This window comes from Bicyclus anynana, chromosome 25 (genome assembly GCF_947172395.1).
Source record: "Bicyclus anynana chromosome 25, ilBicAnyn1.1, whole genome shotgun sequence".
NCBI lineage: Eukaryota > Metazoa > Arthropoda > Insecta > Lepidoptera > Nymphalidae > Bicyclus > Bicyclus anynana.
The window spans coordinates 10,320,082-10,335,984 of NC_069107.1; the positions used below are offsets into that span (position 1 = coordinate 10,320,082).

Below are 15,903 nucleotides of genomic sequence, written 5' to 3' on the forward strand. Positions count from 1 at the left end.
GAGGCATTATAAACATCCGAAGCGATGACAAAAAGTAAAAGGTGAAGAACAGTTTCAAAGGCTGCTTCAGTAATAGTTTGCGAAACACTTTATTTAGTGCCAGGCTGATCAGCGCTGCAGTACGATCTCTTGACTGCGGGCCACTTACTACATCGTGAGTTTATTTGTTATTTATATACTTAATATCTTTCGAAATTGCGTCATTGGTTCCGTGGTTAAATGTTCCGCTACTGGCTTTGACTATTTAGACTATGGACCTGTTTCGCACCCAAATTCACCAACAAAAAGTGTGTCGTTTTTTGAGGGGGACGAGGTAAACTCACACATCGAAAATGTTTAACACCATTAAACATATTCTGTGTCCATACACTACACACAACTATGAATTTGACTTGCAATACACACACGCGTAATTTTTACACAGCTAACAAACACATCGCTTAGACTATCTACAGAATATACCTACACCACAGAAAACATACTACACATAGAATATTCGATTATTTTTAGAAATCAAAAGTCAAAAGAATCGATTCTTTTTAGAAATTGTTTTTATTACAAAGATAAAATTAAGGTAGAAATACTTACAAATGAAACGTTACTACATCTTTTACAAAACTACAAGATTTTGGCCGTTTTTTATGCCATTCGACTACACAAACCGGCATTTTTAGGGAGCTCTTAAACGGTTACAACAATGAATGAATGAATTATTAACGGGTAATGATATCCAGCTGGCCTATTCAATATTTTGGTCTTTCTTAGCAACCTATTAGAGTAAACATCAAACGAAATGACCTACGCATTTTTCATATTCCGTAAAGCTCATAACAATAATTACAATGTCATCTGCCTACTCTATGATATCCACGAAAGGTTGTCATAGACACCGGATGACGTTTGTTAGCTACATATAATCTCAATTTTAATCAGAAAGCATTAAATAAATAGTGAATACGAATACTAATAAATAGCTAGTTGGTGAATTTGATGAATGAATGAATTGACCCTCTGACCATCAGTCCATTGTAAACTTTGACATACTTATTATTATGTTATTTAGTACATTCTCGTACTTACCAACCAGATATTTGTTTACTTATTCGTATTCATTATTTAATAATTGCTCTCTGATCAAAATAGCTTTCTACTGCGAAATGTAAAATAACAATGCAGTCCTAAATTTAATATTTGCGGGAAAAATTATGCGAATTCCTCTTCAAGCAAACAAACTCAAAGAAATAAATACAAAGTACTTTCATAAAATATACGAAATTATGTAAGTACCTACTTAAAGACACAATTTTCAAATTTTGTAATAACCGCAGAAATATTATGTAGGTACTTTTATGTGGGACAACAAAAAATATTTTTTTTATTGGGATTTGTAATTAATGAGAAATTTACGACATAAATGTAAAATGGTCACAAGGCCGTACGTAGGGCACATATTTCCCGTACTGTATAAAAAAGTATTTAAAGTATCCATTTTAGGGGTCCGTCTGGTCAATACTAAAAACCATTTTTTGATTCGACGATACGTTTGCTATAACTTTAAAGGCTTTGAAATAAACTTTTTTAAAATACAAATATTTTTAGGTATTAGTTTTAATTTTAATTTATTTTAATTTTATAGTTGTAGATATAATGATATTTCCTTTTATTTTTATAATAAGTTTAGTCTAGTTAAATATTATTGTCTTAGCAAGTATAAATAATTGTTTGTACAGATGTAACTGTTAGTTATTAATATTATTTCTATAAGAATAATAGTTTGTGTTCAACTTTGGCACTGATTTATTAGCTAATAATAATAATATAAAAAAACTCAAATAAAAAATGTTTACAGGCAACAATCAATAAAAGAAAAAACTATAAAATCATGTAAATTGTACACCGTATTTGACCAATCAAAGAATACACAATTATTATGAAGAATATAATTATGGATATACGAAAGCAGTACATTATCAAAATCAACACTGATATATATCAATACTGATATATGATTCTTAGAAGATAATTGTAAAGAGTAGAAGAATTATCACAACTAAGTAGACTATGAGTCAAAATTTGCTGTAGGCTCCTATAAATGACGGCAGCATGGTCACATAAAGCAGACCCAGAGTTCTGCCAGACTTGAACCCAAGTGCTAAATAAGGGGACCGAGCGTCTGTCATGGGGACTTAAAAGGGCATTGGGACCGTTGAGGTGCCACTGACGGAAGCTACGGAACCCTATGCTTGACATTTAAACTCACTTGGTCGATTTTAATATTTCTTATTTCATAACTTGTCGCGCCTTGAACTTGATACAGTTTCGTCATTGCCGTGGCTTTCGGTAGGTTACACGGAAATTTTACACTAGGGGTGCCAAAATTATTAACGTTATTTGCTCAAAAAATAGCAAAATTAACTACAAGTCTGCGATAGCCAGACATGCTGCATTTTATGAAGGAAGTTTGTCAGCCTTTGCTCTTATCTTAATTTATAAGTACGGCTGCCAACTAAGGAGTTTAAACTGGGGTACAGAAAACTTATGTACAAGTACTGGGGTAGCTTTAGAAGGTACCAAGTTTCAAGAGTAGGTACAGACTCTCAACCGGTCAAGAATAAAGCAACATTTTTTTTTTATTTTCTATGTCAGGTTTTCGTTCATAAAAGACTTTATTTAGGCGATTTCCAAAAACATCTAAATATTGCTAGATCCTGATACATAGTCAGCGTTTGATTCTCCCAGTCGCTGAAATTCATAATATACAGGTAAAGTTCATTTATTTCAGGAAGAATTGATTTAAAATATTAAAATAAGTAGGTACAAATGTGAATGATAGCCGTAAACTGATATAAAAGGGACACTATTTTTATTTAATTTTGTTTAATCTATTACTTAACTTAAAATAATAACAGTTATACGATTGAATGTTAACTTAACTACCGGTTTAGTAATTAATATTCAGAAGATTTTGATTTTCTGTTCATGTAGACAACCTTAAAATTGTTCGCGTGAAAGTGAATATGATAATGTGAAGGTTGATTATAATACCAGCGTATAACACATGCAATTTGTTACATACAACCACTTATTATGAGTGTAACAGAAGATGTAGTGACTGAAATCAAGAAAAGGTGCTTAAATGAGCATGTATAGAGGACTAGTAGTCAACCCGCGGTATCACTCGTGTAGTTCCCATTTCTGTGAGAATATGGATATAAAATATAACCAGTGACACTCGCAAATAACGTGGCTATCTATTGGTAAAAGAATTTTTAGAATCGGTTCAGTACATCCAGATACAACCTCCTACAAACTTTACCGCTATATTGTTATGGAAGGGAAAGGTAAGGGGGATGAGGGAAACCAAGTCCTCCGCCATGTTTATATTTCTGTCTATTCGCAATAAACTTAAGTACTACTAAACGGCTTTTTTGACGGCCTCCATGGCGCAGTGGTATACGCGGTGGATTTACAAGACGGAGGTCCTGGATTCGATCTCCGGCTGGGCCGATGAATGTTTTCTTAATTGGTCCATGTCTGCGTGGTGGGAAGCTTCGACCGTGGCTACCTAGTAGTTAGTTGGCAAAGACGTACCGCCAAGCGATTTAGCGTTCCGGTACGATGTCGTGTAGAAAGCGAAAGGGGTTTTCATCCTCCTCCTAACAAGTTAGCCCGCAATCATCTTAAATTGCATCATCACTTACCATCAGGTGAAATGTAGTCAAGGACTAACTTGTTATAAAAAAAAAATAAAAAAAGGATTTTCATCCGGTTTTCATCAAAAATACACAAAATGATTTAGAATGATTTTGTATATATAGTTGTCAATATTGGGCTGGTGGGAGGCTTTGGCCGTGGCTAGTTACCACCCTACCGACAAAGACGTACCGCCAAGCTATTTAGCTTTCCGGTACGATGTCGTGTAGAAACTGAAAAGGGCGTGAATTTTCATCCTTCTTCTAACAAGTTAGCGCTTCCATCTTAGATTACATCATCACTTATCATCAGGTGAGATTGTAATCAAGAGCTAACTTGTAAAGAATAAAAAAAAAATGAGTATACTCGTAAAACTCACTGAAACATATCGATGCTGCTAAGCGGCAATAATAATCATACGTTCAAATTAATTAGCAATCACGTGCTCAAATTATAATGATTCTTTTATCATTTGAACCCTACAAGAGTTCAAACTAAACGATGCCGCGGACCAAATCTGAAAGTCATTCACTAGAAATACTGTGTGTAAGGTGCTACAGTATAGTACCGACCTATTTAGATAACTGTGCTCACTGTTGATTTTGTATTTAATACTTTAGTATATTACTAAGTTTATTAATCTTTAACATCATTAACAAATCATATGAAATTAAATTCATATTGTTCAATCAATCAGCACTTACTTGAGCTACAAATTAAACTCCAGTAGCGATTACCAATTCGAAAGGCAAAAATGTAATGAGATACAAAGCATTCCTTATTATTGTTGTATCTTAATTAATTTTTCATGTGTTTTAATATTTTTTTTAAACGAATGTCTTCTTTCTTGCCAGATTAATTACGTTAGTAAGTTAATTAGTTTAATTTAGCACAAAACTTGATAACATATAATAATTGCTTTATTTAAATTTCTCGGTCCACATAAATCTAAAACTACCCACGATGTGTATTTTTTTCCATCAAGCGAAGTAATAAGTTTTATCCGATACAAAGAAAGCATATTCATTACCTACCTACAATAAAATAAGAAAATATAACTAAAAACAAAAATTTATACAGAAAGCTTTCCAATATAGTTTTATGCATAAATCTAAATCTGCATAAATTATGCTTAAGCGGTTTGTCGCTTTTAGCGATAAGACCGCCTTTGTTACTGCACATTGTATTTGATACCGTTGTTTTATATTTTGTGCATTAAAGAATCTACCTATCTATGCACCCATTTTATTATGCGATTGTTATCGCCGCGTTGCAACGACTCGTGGCGTTCGAACCGTCCACATCTCTTGTTGTGTAATTCTTTATGGGTACTAACTCCTATCTATCCTATTTGGGATAGGCGGGGAGAGTGACTTGAGTGGAAAAGTGGAGTGTTTATTAACACACAAAGGCACCTTTAACCCTACACACAACGTTCACAAGTGCGTGATTTCACTTAAGGTGAACTTCTCTGCCATTCTAGGGTCTTATTTTGGTTAAAGTTTGATTTGTTAATTAAGTTGTCCTGGCAAATGTTGTCGAATCTTTGTTCGACATTAGTTTTCTTATTTTTGTAATCAATTCTGAGTCCGCTAAAACGATGCCTAATTAAACTATTTCTTGTTACAGATAAGAATGGGGGAGGACAGGAAGGACAATGAAGACGTGACAGTCGACGAAACGGAGGCACCACCCGACGCCGAAGACACCACGGAACCAAAAACTGACGACATAGAGGATAATATGCAGAAACAGATAGACGTAGTCATAAACAAAGAGATGCCGATAAAGTACGCCGACAATGCGATAAGGCAACGAGAAAACGAGAAGTCCAATTACATACAGAATATAAAGAACTCGAGCTCCGGATTGAGTTTGAGTGAACTGAACATGAAGGAGGAGACGCTGCTCACTGATTCGAAGACAGTTGTCAGATTTTCACCTATATGGAAACAGGTAACCGAAAATAACATAACTTTCCTTTCATGTACGTAAAAGAGTAAAAAATATGACTAATAAAGATATAAATATTTAAAATTGTAGTTTAGGTATATAACTAGCTGATATCCGAGGCTTTGTCCGCGTTAAATTAGGGTTCGGTAGGTCCAAAGTTGTTCAGTAGCGGCGGCGTTAAAGAGTAACAAATATTCCACGGGAACCATGAATTTTCCGGGGAAAAAAGTAGCATATATGTTAATCCAGGCTATAATCTATCTCAATTCCAAATTTCATCTAATTCGGTTTAGTGATTGCGGCGTGAAAAAGTAACAACATAACATAGCATTAAAATCGCATGTTTTTCGCAAATATCGATAAACCTAAAAATTTTTTCGGGATAAAAAGTAGCCTATGTGTTAATCCGGGGTATTATTAATAATCTTCGTTATACATATATTTCAGCCAAATCAGTTTAGTAGTTGCGGCGTTAAAGAGTAACAAACATCCGTACAAACTTTTGCATTTATAGTATTAGTAGGATTTATGATTAATTGAAGATTTTTTTGTAAAAAATGTTGTATGTGCAGTTTTTCTATGAGTGGATCTGAGCTTATCTCTCTTCTTATAAGAAAGTAAAACTGCCTCCGTAGTCAGCCATTAAAATAGGCTGATAAAGATGACATGCCAGCTGATCTAATTCAAATATAGTGAAGTTCTATCTGATGTCTTAAAACCAATGATGTTAGAAGAAAAAAGCGGTAGTCAGGTTACATAAATTACATTCGATGTTTACAACTGGCACACGAAAATTATTTCAGCGGCGTTGTCAACAGCGCGATGACAATGCGGTGAATGAGCTCAGGTTTGCTAATTGGCATAGTTTTAACGTGCCACCTCTTTTTTCTTCTAACGTCATTGCCTAAAACAATATAAAGTTTATAGATTAACAATATTATTAAGTAATAAGTATAGATATAGGGAAGATGTGTTAGCTTGCAAGGTCACGATATCAGTAATGGCGAAGGTCAAGCATCGGAATGTAGAGTGCAGTGATTACAGTGGGTCAGGGTGGAAGTCCTTAGCCGGCACATGCTGGTACTCATTATGCACGGCTTGAAGTGCTATTAACTTCTTATAGCGATGAAGACAAAGACATCACGTAAGCTTTTGCAGTCAATGAATATTTTCGCTACAAAATCAACAAAATAAAAATTATACATACGAGTAAAGCAATGAAAATATTTGATTAAAATAGATTGATTACTTTACCTTATCAGCCGATAGACGTCCACTGCTGGATATAGGCCTCTTGTATGGACCTCCAAGCACAACGATCTCGAGCCGCCAGAATCCATCGGCTCTTCGAAATATGTGGCCTGCCCATTGCCACTTCAGCTTCGCGACTCGCTGAGCTATGTCAGTGACTTTGGTTCGTCTGCGGATCTCCTCATTCCTGATTCGAGCACGCATAGCTCGCTCCGTCGCCCGCTGAGTGACTTTGAGCCTTCTGATAAGGCCCGACTTAAAATAGATTAATCATTCTTCTTCTTCCTTATTCGAAGATTGATTAATCTATTTGAATCAATTCCTGAGACTTGGTCGCTGACTATTGGCCTCATAAGAAGGCTCAGTCACACACAGTGGACGATGGAACGAGCTATGTTAGGAGTATATCTGCGTGATCGAATCAGAAATGAGGAGATCCGGAGAAGAACCAAAGTCACCGACATAGACATATCCAATCTAGGATATACAACACTTTAACTTTGTTTGATACACTTGACTAAGAACATTAAAGCATGTTGAGAATTTGGCGTTTCCAGACCCTGGCTTCAATGGCAGCCATCTTGATGACGTTCACCGGTGGACTGACGTCGGGATACTCCGCCGTGCTTCTGCCGCAGCTCAAGGCTTCGGACAGCAGCATTCCTTGCGATGAGAGCACTGCATCTTGGATTGGTAAGTCATCATCATCTGTCGATGCTCGTCTAATTGCTAGAATTCTTCTATCTTCTTTAAATAGCATAGTACGAATACATCCAGAGATTCCCTTTGACATATTATATTTCGAAAAAATCCATGATTCCCGCGGGATTTGTAAAAAACAAATGAAGTTCACGCGTACGCTAGTCTTTACTAAAATTATAAAGGACAAAATTTGATTGTATGTTTGTTTGTTTGCATTGAATAGACTCGGGACCTCCTGAACCGATTTGAAAAATTCTTTCACTTTTGGGAAGCTACACTATTCCCGTGTGATATAGACTATATTTTATCCCCGTATTTCTACATACAGAGGTGAAACCGCGAGATGTCTGCTTGTTATAAATATATAACACGAAACAAAGTACAATAATTCTATGTTATTAAACATTTATCTATGATAGTAAATCTGTAACAAGGCCACACGTCGAGTGCAATACTGTAATATCACAAAACAAATAGAATTTCAAAAATGTAGATAAACTTATTGTAATGTATGTAATCTTAATGACCGTGATCTTGTATTATGTATTTTTTATGTATGGAACGTCGATTCTTTCTACAATCGCAAACGCTTCGAAAATAAAAAAAAATTGAGAATAAGTTTTGATAAACATAGGTCACGTGATCAAGTTATCGATCAACTATCTTTTGCAATAAAAACAAATCACCGAAAAAATTTCCTAAAGTGAATTATTCGACACTTCAAATTCAAATACCACAGGTAAACATACAAAAAACTGCGTAACGGTACACGCAAATTAATTGAAAAACTGTGAATTGTAGGCATTTATTTATTTGTTGCAAATACAATAAATTGATAAAAAAGCAGTTAAACGCAGTTGACGCAATTATGTTGTTCAATCAACAATTGTCAACTTTGTTGTTTCAGTCAACAATGGCTTTTATTGCATCGACTACCTACTTATGTTATCTGAGATGAAGTTAATTAAGTACCTACTTATGTATGTGTAAAGTATACACGTTGGTTCAGTGGGTAGTCTATCGTGATTCGGATGACGAGGTCGTTTGTCGAAGTTTGCGTTCTAGGTCGGGCTATGAAATACTGAGATTTTCTTTCTACCACGAAATTTTCAGTAATAAATTATCTCGGAATTCTTGCATATCTCCCTTGCTTCTTCATTCTTATCAATCTTATAATACAAGTTCTTTACAAGTTTCAAGTACAAGTATTGGCTTTTATTAAGAATAAATTTTCTCGAATTTTTTGCATATCTCCCTTGATTCTTCCATTCTCATTAATGGTAAAATACAAGTTCTGTGCAAGTTTCACAAGTATTAAGATCGTCCTGGATTGGTCCAGAAAAGTTCACCTTGGCTTTTCTTTTTCACATATTTCCATTCACTTTCACCTACAAGTATCTTTGATTGAGTAGTTTTCTTTCTTTCATCATCTCTACACTCAGACCTTTTGACTTGTATCGCACTGAAATTCACCAACATAATTGTTTTTCGTTTTTTGAGGTGGACGAAGTAAACTCACACATCGAAAATCCAGAATTTTAACACCATTAAATATAGCCTGTGTTAACACACAAATATAAATTTAAATCGAAATACACACACGTGTAATTTTAACACAATGAAAACATCGATTCTATAGACGCAGTTTGTATAAACACGCTAGATTGTGATCATATACATCTGACAGAGGGGCAATGTCTAGCAAGGCAGGTCCTTTGGTAATTGGTCCGAGTCTCTACACTGATTTAATTCGGATTCGGAAGTTCCAGTTCAAAGTACATACATTTAAATAGAAGTAGGTATTTTTACACATCTATTAATTCCGTAGACTTTTTTCCTAGACAGATACTAGAGATCTTCAGTAGGCATGACCGTTCTTCTCACAACTAATCTTACATTTCACGGATAACTGAACAAGTTCTTAGTACCTAGGTGTAGGTATACGAGTAGGTATTTGTCTCTCAAGGTTTTATGTCGAAATTTTAAGCTTAGTTACGTAAAATTAGTTGGGTATATCGTTTTTTCAGCAGAAAACTATAAATCATTGGAAAATGTTCCATTATTTTTTGCGACTTTTTGTGGTTTCATGGTTTTTGTGTGATTTAAACGGGAAGTGAAAAACGGTTTTTGTGGTTCAAAATTTGAACTCGTGCAATAGGCGCCGATTTTAGTTGTTTTCGAATGCTATTTCCGTGTAGTTAACTATTTGGTCCTAATAGGACTATGCATATCATCATCATCAGTCTATTTTCGCAAGTCAAACATATTAGGGAACCAAGGAATTTTGCGGGATAAAAATTAGCCATTATGTTCCACAATAACCTCCTATTTCTTCCATTGAAAGTACTATTAAAATCCGTTCATCCGTTCCAAAGATCCGGACGAACAAAAAAATACGGAACCACCAAGCTGCTTCCGTTTAATAAAAACTTTGAACGTATTGAGAAACAGATGGCCCACTTGATGGTAAGTGAAAACCGAGCCAAACAACACCTGGTTCAAAGTGCCACTCTCCTTCAACTTAAGGCTTCTCCTTCAATCTTAAGCCAAATGACTGTAATTTCATCGGAAATTATATTATAGCTTCACTTGGAACGAACTATAAATATATATAATCTCACCTGATGGTAAGTGATGATGCAATCTAAGATGAAATCGGGCTAACTTGTTAGGAGGAGGATGAACATCGTACCGGAACGCTAAATCGCTTGGCAGTACGTCTTTATAGGTAGGGTGGTAGCTAGCCACGGCCGAAGCCTCCCACCAGCCAGACCTGGACCAATTAAGAAAACTTCAATCGACCTAGCCGGGGATCGAACCCAGGACCGTCTTGTAAATCCATTGCGCTTACCGCTGCGCGAGGTCGTCAAACCTACTTCCACAGTCGAGCCTATTAGTAGCTTAGTAGTATTATTTCTATATTAGTAGCTTGTACTTCATCACTACGTAGCTTTACTACTAATATAAAAATGCACTGACAATAACAAAGCCTTGTCTTAGTTAACAAAACACAATAACAGACGCATCGATATGACCTTTATGTATGTAGAGACTGCATAATTGCAGAAGAATTATCGTTCAATAAAACAACTCAACCAGGAACTGAACCTGTTGGAATATTTCATGTCGAGTTTCTTTTTTTACCACATAAAACCTACGAGTAGAAGGTAGGTAGATTTAATAAATAAAAAAAGTTACAGCTTTTTTAAGATTCCATACTATATAGAATGTCAATTACTGTGGAAATGGATACTTAGTCCTCTACTTTTTAGTTCCCTCATTGATCTAATGGTTGGGTAGGTACACGGTTTAGGGTTCGAGTCTAATTTAAAGAAAACCTCAGATGGTCTCACATGTCAATCAGTAGGTACACCGTACCTGGGAAAGGACGTACCTATGTTAGTCGTCCTTAGCTTGATGTTTCTTTGAAATATACTTACATAAATAGATAGTAGACCGGTGTTATCTCTCATGTGAAGATGGCGTCTAAAGCGTCTGAAGATAAGATAATGGGTTTAATATTGAATTAATATTCCCTAAAACCCAATTTGCCCAAATTGGAGCAGTTTGGTAGATCTAAGATTCATATCCCCTCTTCTATAAGGAAGTAGGTCTGGTCATATAATAGGCTGTTTATAATGATTCACCTAGGTTCCCATTCCCCTACTAGTCGGGATGGACTGTATTAGGAGGGGGTACGACAATAGACCAACGGGGCAAGGATCGAACCACCACCCCTCGGTGATGAGTCCGACCGCTCTTAAAATTGAGCTATTGAGGCTCAATAGTCTTACAGACGTCGTGATAGCCCAGTGGATATGACCTCTGCCTCCGATTCCGGAGGGTGTGGGTTCGAATCCGGTACGGGGCATGCACCTCCAACTTTTCAGTTGTGTGTATTTTAAGAATTTAAATATCACGTGTCTCAAACGGTGAAGGAAAACATCGTGAGGAAACCTGCATACCAGAGAATTTCTTAATTCTCTGCGTGTTTCACACACTGTCTGCCAATCCGCATTGGGCCAGCGTGGTGGACTATTGGCCTAACCCCTCTCATTCTGAGAGGAGACTCGAGCTCAGCAGTGAGCCGTATATGGGTCGATAACATCATATAATAGATATATGACGTTATCGACCCATATACGGCATATAATAGATAGATAAGTCTTACAGACAGGATAGAAACAAGCAAGAAATCACAAGGTTTCCTTGTTTATCTAGCCATTAAAGAGGCATGTCAGACGTGCAAACTGCAATATGTCAACGAACGACCTTTGGGTATTTCTTGGAATACAGAGTAGGTACAGTGACGCCTCTAGCGATGAAACCGATGGTTCTACGACCTTTACACTTTACACTGGTTCAATAGTTGTAGGTATGCATACTTGCTTACTTCCAAGTTATTTCAAAAAAATCTTTAAATAGCCTGTAATTGTGATAAATGGCTCAACATAATGATTTTTTTGTGAAAGCTAGTTTTGTTGTAAAATAACAATTAATGAGAGTAAATATCTATTTAATGAAATCTTTCGTCAGGTCAGTGAACGTCATAAATTTCTATGAAGGCTTTAAAAAGCTGCGTCGATTGATGTCAAACGCTTGACAATTAGTCAAATTACAAACATACTTAATGTATAATACTTTTTATTTATACGGACCGTCGAATTTTGAGGAAAATACCTACAGTTTCTTCAAACATTTTGAGATAAAAGAAGTCGCTATACCCTTTTAGCGTCATTTCAATTGCTATGATTGAATGAATAATATATATTTGCTCAAAATATTGTAAAAATGATACAAGATTACTTGAACTTTGTACTCAAAGTAAACCAATCAACATATTGTTTTATTCAGTGTAAATAATTACTAATCTCATTATTTAAAAAGAAAGAGAGTAAAATAAATAGAAGTATCTTATAAATTACAAATTCAATAATTCATTCTAAATCAACATATTTAATATTTTTTTAGTGAAATTAAGTTTATATAGAAAGTGGTCTAAGGCACAACCATGTTCGTCGGTGTCAGCTAGGCAAAGTAATAAATGACCATAATCAGTCTCTCACTTTAAACTAAATGATAATAACTCAAAAGTGATTTATGACGCATTAAAGTTGCAATAATTATTAATAAGATAGCAGTGTATATGCAGCGAGAGTAACGTCCCCGTGTCTCAGTTGCATGTCAATATACTTGATTACTTATCAATACAATACATTGTGCTGTCGATGTATTTCCTAGAAGATGTAGGTGTGGAGCAAAGGTTACTTCTGATTTACATTCGAAGTGATCCACAATGATCGCATTGTTTTCATATCTTCGTCCAGTTCTGTTATCGCTACAATAGGAACTGTTCATATTTTCTCCTCGGTTAAATTCTCAATCAAATCGTTTTTAGGTGACAATGGTCTTGATGATCTTCGGATTGCTAATCATGCCGAGTGATTAATTTCACTGTGCTTATGTTCATTTATAATCATTTTATTTAGTGATGAAGATTTTTAATAACATTTTACTTATTTTTTTAAATATTATAAGGTACAATAGTTTAATTGATTTATTTTGTTACAGCGGCAATGGCAGCACTCCCGATGGCGCCGGGCTGTCTCATCGGAGGCTGGCTCATGGAGAAGTTCGGCAGACGCAACGCGCACTACATGGTGTGCGCGCCCTTCCTCCTCGGCTGGATCCTCATCGCCTGCGCTAACAACCTCGCCCTGATCCTCCTCGGGAGATTCTTCACCGGCCTCTGTGTCGGCCTAATCGGACCTCTGGGTCCCGTTTTCATCAGCGAAACCACCAGCCCTCAACTTAGAGGAATCTTCCTCGCTGCGATATCTTTAGCCATCGCTGTTGGTATTTTAGTCGCACATTTAATAGGAACCTGGGTCCATTGGCAGTGGACGGCCATTGTGAGTTGCATATTCCCCATTCTATCAGTAATTCTGTTGAGTTTGATACCAGAGAGTCCAACCTGGTTGATCTCTAAAGGACAAATCGAAGACGGCGTCAAAGCTTTTACATGGCTGAGAGGTTACGATGAAGAAGCAAAACTCGAACTGAAGGGGATCATAGACAAGCGTAAAGCTGCTGACAACGAACCAGTTCCGACGTTAAGAGAAAAGATTCGCAGTTTAAAATCGCCTGAGCTTGTTAAGCCCCTGTTTATAATGATCATCTTCTTTATTACGTGTCAGTTTTCTGGTGTTAACGCTATTGCGTTTTATTCTATCGAAATTATTGAGAAAGCAGTCGGTAAAGGTATAGACCACTATACAGCTATGTTCGTTATCGATTCGTTGAGGACCATCATGTCGGTGGTAGCTTGTGTAACTTGCAAAAAGTATGGCAGACGACCTCTGTGCATATTGAGTGGTATTTTCACAGCTCTTTCAATGGTAGGATTATCTATGTTTTTGTACTGGACTGATGGGCAGCCCACAAATTTATCCTGGATTCCTTTATCTTTACTTATGCTTTACATTTGTGCCATTTCAATCGGACTCGTTCCTTTGCCCTGGATGATGTGCGGAGAAGTATTCCCGATAAAAGTCAGAGGTCTTGGGTCTGGAATAAGTTCGGCGACTACTTTCGTGTCGTTCTTTATTGTCGTGAAGACAGCTCCCGGCATGATGACCGACCTGGGCGAGGTGGTCACCTTCCTTTTCTACGGTATTATAGCACTAATTGGTACTGGTATCCTATATTTCATTTTACCTGAAACTAAAGGTAAAAGTCTTCAAGAAATCGAAGATAAATTCAAAAGTAATAAGATAAGTATAGCTTGAATTGTATTATTATCAGCCAATGGACGTCTTTTGCTCAATGTTTGAATACCACACTACAGAAGCTTGTGTTCAGTGACTCCCTGCTCCCTTTCTTGGTTGATTTAAAACCATTTAGTTGGATCTTGGGGTCACCGTTTTAGAATACTAGAACCTCGTCCATTGATGCTCCGAGCAATGAGCTCTGTCCATTGTCACTCAGGCATTCAATAATCTACGTCGGTTTTTCTTAATCACCTTTTTTTGATTCCATGCATTGATCATCACATAATGTGATGAAAATTATATTGCCTAGACCTTCTTCTTCCGCTGAATGATTATCAGTTTTGACTTGATCACATAACGTATTTTTTCTCCTTTGTGGGCTGAGTGACTCTGAGCTTTAATTTTAAGTAGGTAGATAATTATTATAATTATATTAATATTATTGTAACGTAATAAATAGGTAAGTAGGTAAACTTAAGAAATTCCATTGAAAATTGTACTCGCTGAAAGCGTACATTATTTACTGTCTGTGATATTGTAGTTCATAACGAAAATTAATAAATATACATATGTTATTACGATCGTGTTTATTTTTTCTCCTTTTCTCCATGGCTCTATATTTGTACTTCTTTCTACATTAACAAAATCATGGTTTACCTGTTGCACTGATTATTCACAATAATAAATATATGAGGTGTATTTTATCAATTTTATCATATCTCTTTAACTTTTGCCAAAGTTACGTCTGCTTTCTTCTGCTTCACGTCTCAACTAGGATAGATTATAGAATTTATGTTTTCTAAATTATTAGCAAGAATATTACCAATGTCTGGTAATCTACAATCTTTACTTTACTTTACAATCTTTACTAATTACCAACCTGAAAAAAGAAAAACAGTCAGTTCTCAGCACGTTATTTTTGGTATATTCTAGAAATTGACATAAAAAATATGACTTTTATTGGTTTTCATTGTAAGTAGTTAAATTGTCTTAGTAATTCTTGTAATCGACGTAAAATAACATAACGTTAAATACAAAAGTTTAACCTTTAAATTTATTTTTAAAATAATTAAGTAATTAATTAGTATTTTTAATCTATAACAAAACTCGTTGTTGATAAGAATTGTTTATTGGTGTAGATATTACCGATATACCTACTAAAGTTCATCGTTTTCCGTTAAATAATCGTTAATTAATTTGTATTCCAACAGTCATGTCATTATAATTATTGTAGCAGTCTGAGGTCAATGATATGTCAGTACTTTTATGTGATAAATACGCAACAAAATATAAAACTAACGCATATCAAGGAAATCTCGTTTAGTATTTTTTTGGATTTTTTTGAGATATTTTAGAAAGTAGCATATGTTCAAGGTCCCTTTTATCACTGTAGGTATGCCAAAAATTTATCTATATCGGTTCACCGGTTTAGCCGTCAACAGATAGACGGATTTTCGTATAATACATATATTACTAGGGATTAGTCTACTTATATATTTATACTAAATTTCTTTATTTAATGGCTCCAAAAGTA

General features: G+C 35.5%; 1 protein-coding gene across 3 annotated transcripts in view; it reads left to right on the forward strand.

The window, feature by feature from the left end:
* Positions 1-14,947, forward strand: part of LOC112047010 (facilitated trehalose transporter Tret1-2 homolog) — a 64,075-nt gene extending 49,128 nt beyond the window's left edge. For all 3 annotated transcript variants that reach the window (XM_024083905.2, XM_052889237.1, XM_024083904.2), the window contains exons 2-4: positions 5,323-5,649; positions 7,455-7,590; positions 13,171-14,947. In XM_024083905.2, coding sequence (XP_023939673.1) covers positions 5,329-5,649; positions 7,455-7,590; positions 13,171-14,387 — 1,674 coding nt within the window. In that variant the 5' untranslated portion in view covers positions 5,323-5,328 and the 3' untranslated portion in view covers positions 14,388-14,947. The remainder of the gene's footprint in view (positions 1-5,322; positions 5,650-7,454; positions 7,591-13,170) is intronic.
* The last annotated feature ends 956 nt before the right edge of the window (positions 14,948-15,903 follow it).